We start from the raw sequence: 7,253 nt of genomic DNA on the forward strand, positions 1-7,253 counted from the left end.
AAAAAAAAAAAAAGAAATGAGAGGTCTGTTGAGTGAATAATAGGTAAAGTAAGTAATTAATTGAAATATATGTCAATAAATAACTAAGGTTATGTTAGGAATTTGAAATGAGATGTAGTGAGAAAATGCTTATATTAAAAAGTAAAAGGGATGTGTAGAGAGAATGAGAGGTATATTGAGCAAATTTAAAGGTCTCAATAGCCGCACTCTTTCAATACATTCAGTTGTAATATTGGATTGAGATACATAAACATAGATAACGAAAAAGATTATATTAATTTAAGTTACCAACACGCATACTTGTACGTAAACCAAAGACTACTAAACACATGTTCTAAAGTGTGACATTAGATGTTCATAAGTTATATTCATGCACGCAAATATAATATATGATCATGTAATTCTATTATCAAGAGTTAGAATAAATTTCATTTAACAAAAATAAAAGGACTGATACAAATAGGCTGGGGCAACCGAGCAACCAAACCAATAGTCATGAAAACATAACCACTACATGTGGTCGAGTTGGTAAGGGCCTTGGTGTTCATACCCAGGTTCGAATCCCACCGACGTTAATTAGAGTTAAATCCTAATTTATTCTTGGTGGCCAGGGAGAGGAAGCGTTCTGACATGATCCCTTGATGTGGATTAATTTCTGGGCTTAAAAACCCTTTGTGGATACCATCGTTGATACCTAAAAGAAAAAAAAGTCGTGGAGACATCATCTAATTAAGAAAAGCGAAAATGATCGATCTCTATTATTACAAAGATCATGTCACTAAGTCCCCCCAAATTAGATCTTTTGTAGAAAGAGATTTGTGAATTGATTACCCTCCTATATGAATTATGTCGTAATTCAATAAAAAAAAAATAAAAATAAATAAAAACCTACTTATCCAATTTTTCTGATCTAGACGTCCTATGAGATACACAATGGTACGGAATTTATAGTTTAGTCTCGCACATTCAAGTACGTTATTAGATTGATCAGCTAGTCCCCAAATAAGCAAAGTTACGCCGGAGGCCGGAGCTGCTAATGCAACCTCTAAGCTCGATCGTTTTTCTTTCTACAAGCAAGCTAGTGTTCCAATTATCCGGTGCACGTTTTCCAGTCTCGTTCTTGACAAAGTTCTTTAATTAAACTTAGCTAGCTAGCTGTTGAATGACTAGTTATTTGGAAGTGTTTCTGTTTGCCATCTTTTCAAATCTGGATGCTGCTAACATCACTACAGCAGTGCTTCTTCAAATCCTGATCGAAAAATGACTTGTTAAAACCAAAAGTTCGATAGTGATATCGCTATCGTGATGCAACAACCGAGCCACAAACCAAACCATATATCAAGTGATATCGCATCACAATATATAAGTAGTTATACATGGTGGAGTAGAATTGTATTCTAATGATCTAGCAGCTAGCTAGCTTTGGTTGGTGATTGGTTTTCTTGAGACATGTAGAGGAAGTAGTAGTGCTGTAGTGGATCGAGTTCTGGACTCTGGAGCAATGGAGCTTGAAGTTCTTGTCCATTTGACATTATCAATATGCCGCGTCAAATTAACAATATTGTGCTTCTTTCTTTCTATCTAATTCTGGGTGGATGCAGCACTACATACATAGCATGCAACACACGAATCTTGAAGAAAAACAAACAAACCACTAGTCCTAGTTGTTCTATACTTGTTTCCCTCCACTTTTCTTTCTTTACTAGCTCAATAATTAATATCAAAATCCGATCGTTGAATTTGACTCCCTCAGCTTACTACAACTTTCTTTTTGAAATTCTAATAAAATTAGGGTAATCTAAATACATGTTGGTTGCTCGATCATTCTAATATCCAAATTTAGAAAGTAAATTTACCGTTCACCTCTAACTTATCAATCATCTAAATTAGTGTCACATGTCTCTTTAAAACATGTTATAGGTATACGATAAATTTGCATTCGTAGATCTTAATGTTAAGTTTGCACATCTCCTTACTTTTTATTCGACCAATTGAAATAGATCATTATCTCATCTCCGAGAACCTTCCCGAGTACCCATTAGTTGAAAATAACATGTGCGTCTCAATTTAATTAGCCACTACAATGGAATGGTAATTTGGACTCGATCATGACAAATAATAGTAGTACTATTCTATCTGCATTGTCGTCCTAAAGTTGAAAAAGGTATGAATATTTTCATTTCAGTAGGTACTACAATTAATTCTATTTCTATATATGTGTAATGGTTGAGGTTGAATGTCACTTTCCATAATGCATGTCTGTCTCTGCTTATGTGGGTATAGATGTCACACACCACTCCTAAATGCCAAGTCTAACACCTTTAATTTGTTTGATACATTTGTCATTTACCAATGATTAAGCTACTCGACCCTGAAACCCTTGTTGATATCATATCATATATAAATGAGAAGTAGTCGCAACTCGCAAGACATGCAAGTTTTTGTTGGGAGATTATTCAAAGGTTTAGTCTCCTCCTCATTGTAGGAGATGCTCGATGATCAAAAAGCGAAGTTGTTGAATTGGAAAGCACCGTAGGTTTCCACTTAGTTAGATGCATCTTCCATCAAATTACGTACATTATATGAGATCGATGTATAACCTACATACATGCAAAACATAAAACAAAGCAAAACTATCTGCTATACAAACTTACACAATTGAAAATGGAACTCTATCACCATAATATATATACAAGTGATACCCTCGAATGATTGTACTTAGCACACTCGTACATCAGGTGCACAATAAGTTTATGGTTTCGGATAAAGATCTTGTGCTGTTGTTCTCCAAGTAGAATACCATAATCATGTAGATAACAATATTGCCCGACCCAGAAAGATGTACATTTTCTGGTTGAAGAGATTGAATTAGAGTTGGTGAGCCTAATTTGTCACATGTTCGTGTACGTGGCTTGCCTAGCCTCACAATTTGATGGAGGAAAAGTGTTAAGAACTTAGACTCTCCACATAGTATATATTCTAGACGTGCATACGTACTAATTAAGACATACATATATAGGAAAAAGAATTATCCTTTTGGCTGGCTCTATAATAATTCTATTGCATGCCATTTTCGTAACTACTACACCTTACAGAAAAAGTGAACGTTTGAAAGATAAAGAAAAGGGCGACAGAAAAAGAAAGTGGAAGGAAAGATATGGACGATTTCTATGGCCTGAGCTATCAATTCGTTTATATTTTTTTGGGTCTCCAAAGATGGCGATTCATCTCTCAACTTTATGTTTAGCACAGACAAGCTTTCTATATGAGATAATTTTCATCTTAGGATGCAATAATTTTAATCGGGAGATTGATGATATTTCAAGAACCTAAAGATACATCATCACACCACTAAGACCTCGTTTGGTTTGTGGAAAGATGTTCTTTTCCTGCGTTTGAGGACACTGAAAGAAAGGAAATACTTTTTGAAGGTTAGGAAAATGTTTGGGAAAGTGGTTTTATCCAATATCTATATGAACTATTTTTCCATCTTCTTTCCTTGTATTTATTATTCATAATATATTATTTTATTATTTTAATTAACAATTTTCTAGATGATTTTCTTTGTGTTACCAAATATCGGAATGGAAAGTCATCGGTAAATTTCATTTCTCTTTTCGTGGGAGAGATGAGGAATTACTTTCATTTTCGCGAACCAAACAAAGCTTCATTGTTGGACGATACAAGTCTATGTACCTAAGATCTAAATATCTACTCCTTTCACACACAAAAAAAAAATACTAAATATCTACTATGAGCAACCCATGAGCAACTCCAATAAACGAGTCAAATCCACGTGTATAGCTAGCCACACATGGAATTAACTATGAAAAAGATCAATAAAGTGCAATTAGCCTATGGAGGATCTCCCATTCACTATTCACTAACCCAGCAATGGGGCTAATCCTTGGCTCATGTGCCTGCAAGTACTTCACCAATTAGTAGTGCTCATCGACAAACTCATCTGGTGAGCATCCCCCCTATAGATGGTTGCAATCGCATGACCAATTCTGTCGATCAGCTCGTTGACTTAGATTGTGGGAATAAAATCCCTTTTACATACTCAGCTCTGTATTCACCTAGATTATGTGACTTTCACCATAATAAAGTAAAGAGTAAAACTAGATATGCGGTTGTTGAGAGGTGGATAATGAGCTTATCTTCAGATTCGGTTACTACGGTTACGGGGGGCTGGGTAAGGAAATGACACAAATACCCATCCAATTTTAGAGAGTTAACTCTGTCATGGACAACATGCACGAATATTGGATCACAGGATGATGATTGAGATACTGTTTGATAGTTTCGGAAATTGAGGTACTAATATTTAGAACAGCCTATACTTGGTTTTCCTCTAACAAATATACACCAGGATTAATCAAATTAAATACAACGTGATGAAACTTCAAGGCACTTATATGACAACTCAAGCTATGAAGTATGAACAAAAGAAAGACTCAAGGAGCCCGGATCAAAGCCATTTAACACTTGCTAATCCATATTTAGGAAAATGGAGCATAGCTCATGCATCTCCTTTTCATCTTGAATTGTAACCTCCCACGGCACATGTCCAATAAAAGATGGGCCAACATAGTAAAGAACTACAGAAAACTGATCCGGCCCGAACCCGGACCCGAAACCCGCGAAGTCCAATTAGAAACCCTAAAGGCTTCCTAGGAAAGAAAACCCTAGCAGCTCCACATAAAAGCTCTATATCAGGCCTCCGTTGCTTCATTTCGCACCCGCCTGCTGCTTACACCCTTCCTTCTTCACACTCATCCAGATCCAGAGCTTCTCTCTCTCGCTCAAGTACTCTCTCTCTCTCTCTCTCTCTCTCTCTGTATATCTATAGATCTCTTTCTCTCCTTGTTCCTTTCTGTTTGATACTAACAGTTTTTGTAATTGGTGAAAACAGAGATGAAGGTGATCGCTGCTTATTTGCTGGCTGTCTTGGGCGGCAAGACCAGCCCCACTGCGGAGGACATCAAGACCATCCTTGGCGCCGGTACGTTTTCGCTTCTGTGGCTTCATTTTCTCATTTATGTGGTTAAGCTAAGTTTGTGACTTTCTGATCGATTAGTGCTCTTCATTTCTAAACTCATGCTCTTTATTCCTACTGTACCATGTGGGTTTTCAATTTTGAGACTTAGCATTAGTGTTTTTGTATTATGTGACTCTAGCATAGCGTTTTGTTTGTAATTACTTGACCTCAATCCAATGGAAACGAATTACTGACCACAATGAATTGGGTCTCGAGAAATTGGGTTGAAAAGCTATGTTGCAAGTCTCGCAAGGGTTTCTTTCTCTTAGAATCAAACGGAGTTGTTCATATACATTGTTATTATTCTGAGCACTTGGGAATCATTTTTTAGTTGATGTTATCGGTCTATGATGATGAATCAGTTGATTGCTTAGAATTGTGTCTGTAGAGGATTGGTTTCGAAATTCCAGTGCTAATACTTTTATTTGTTCACAGTTGGTGCTGAAGCTGATGAGGACAGAATTCAGCTTCTTCTGAAGGAAGTCAAGGGCAAGGACATCACTGAGCTGATTGCTTCTGGACGGGAGAAGTTGGCCTCTGTCCCATCTGGTGGCGGTGGTGCTGTTGCAGTTGCTGCCCCTGCTGGTGGCGCCGGTGGTGCTGCTCCGGCAGCAGCTGAGGCAAAGAAGGAAGAGAAGGTTGAGGAGAAAGAGGAGTCCGATGATGTAAGTTATTAAGATTTATGTTTGTGCATGTTGTAGAATATGTCCTGTCCAATACCACAGATTCATAACTAATCAGAGTTTGCATTTTTGTTATACTCGGCCTTTGCTCATGCTAAGCTATATGAAATTTGTTCAACAGTTTCCATTATAATGCAAGAGTTGTATGTGCTATTTTGCCGGTGGGTAACGTAGTGCATGTTTGTAGGATCATAGTCCAATCAATAGAGTCCTATCATTTGCCTTTGTTTTGGCTCACTGTCTGAGCTTTCCACATCTCTGCTCAGACTGCTCAGAATACCCTTATGTTTTGCATCATCAGGTTTTGAACCTTTTCTTACATTCCCTTGTGTTTCTGGTTGCAGGATATGGGCTTCAGTCTCTTTGACTAGGGTGGTTGGAGTACTTGCGTACTGAAGAACCAATTTCTTATTCAAGTTAGATATTTTTGTTTGCTGGAGTGTACTTTTTGGTTATTGTAGTAGATGATGACGCAGTTACTTTGGATTTGAATGCACTTCTCTATCTTTATTTCTTCTCAATGATAAATGACATCTCTATTTTTAGCAGCATTCCGGTAATTGCTCTTATAATTTGTTTGGTGTCATATCTTATATATGATTAGGGATGGAATCCCTGTTGAAGGGCTCTTAGCCATTCAGATATTTGATGGCGGCCTTGGTGCTGATCCCTGTTGAAGGGCTCTTAGCCATTCAGATATTTGATGGCATCCTTAGTGCTGCTGCTTTTTGTGAACCTACTAACTAGTTTAGTAGGCATTCACCCTACTCGGACTGAGCTTGTGCTACCTCCTTTCTAAATGTCTGCCTTGATCTCTGCCTTGCTCTGTTCATTTACAACATTTCTCTTTTACAAGGGGAGAAGTTGAAACTGAACGGCTGCTATGAACCCATTGTGCTTAAATCCTTACTACTTGCATCTCTTGCTCTTTTTCCTTCCCTCTTCCGCATCCCAATTAGGTGAGAAGCTTAGTTATTTGATTGTATTGTCTGCCTATAACTTATGCTTGAATAACCAAGGTTAGAGTAGTTTGTTATCGGACTAAAATCGATGCCCCGGAGCCTTGTTACACCCCACGGCGAATCTTAGATTTGTCTGCCGGGGGTCGGTGATGGAGAACATGTTTGTCAGTTTGTGCTTATAATCACAAGCAGTGAGTGGTATACCCGCCAAGAAGACCTTGGACCCAGAACCCTTGACCTGAGATGGTCGCATGTCCCGCAGGTCGTTCCCTCCCAAAGGGGAAGAGCAAATGTGTGCTGGCGGTGCTGCCATAGCAGTCATAGACGTCTGTGGAAGGCGATTATCCATCGGGTTCATCAAATTTGTTGCGTTTCTATAATTTTCTAGTTGCTTATTGGATTATGTTCTTTATCAATCTTGCTCCATTAATCTTTTGGCAAAAATGTCAACCATTATGCAGTTTCAGCGACAGTAAAAAAACAATCCATCTTTCAGATTTTTTGTTTTTGTTTTTTTTTTTTTTTTAGCGTAGTGCAAATCCATACATCTAAAAGTAAAACTATGTT

At 37.7% G+C, this 7,253-nt stretch overlaps 1 protein-coding gene across 1 annotated transcript; it reads left to right on the forward strand.

Annotated features, from left to right (window-relative positions):
• The first annotated feature begins 4,705 nt into the window (after positions 1-4,705).
• On the forward strand, positions 4,706-6,273 carry LOC101300262 (60S acidic ribosomal protein P2B-like). The gene is made up of 4 exons (XM_004302962.1): positions 4,706-4,809; positions 4,916-5,005; positions 5,477-5,706; positions 6,069-6,273. The coding sequence occupies exons 2-4, from the start codon at positions 4,918-4,920 to the stop codon at positions 6,093-6,095; spliced, it is 345 nt and encodes a 114-aa protein (XP_004303010.1). The 5' UTR covers positions 4,706-4,809; positions 4,916-4,917; the 3' UTR covers positions 6,096-6,273.
• The last annotated feature ends 980 nt before the right edge of the window (positions 6,274-7,253 follow it).

Source organism: Fragaria vesca, linkage group LG6, assembly GCF_000184155.1.
Source record: "Fragaria vesca subsp. vesca linkage group LG6, FraVesHawaii_1.0, whole genome shotgun sequence".
NCBI classification, from domain to species: Eukaryota; Viridiplantae; Streptophyta; class Magnoliopsida; order Rosales; family Rosaceae; genus Fragaria; species Fragaria vesca.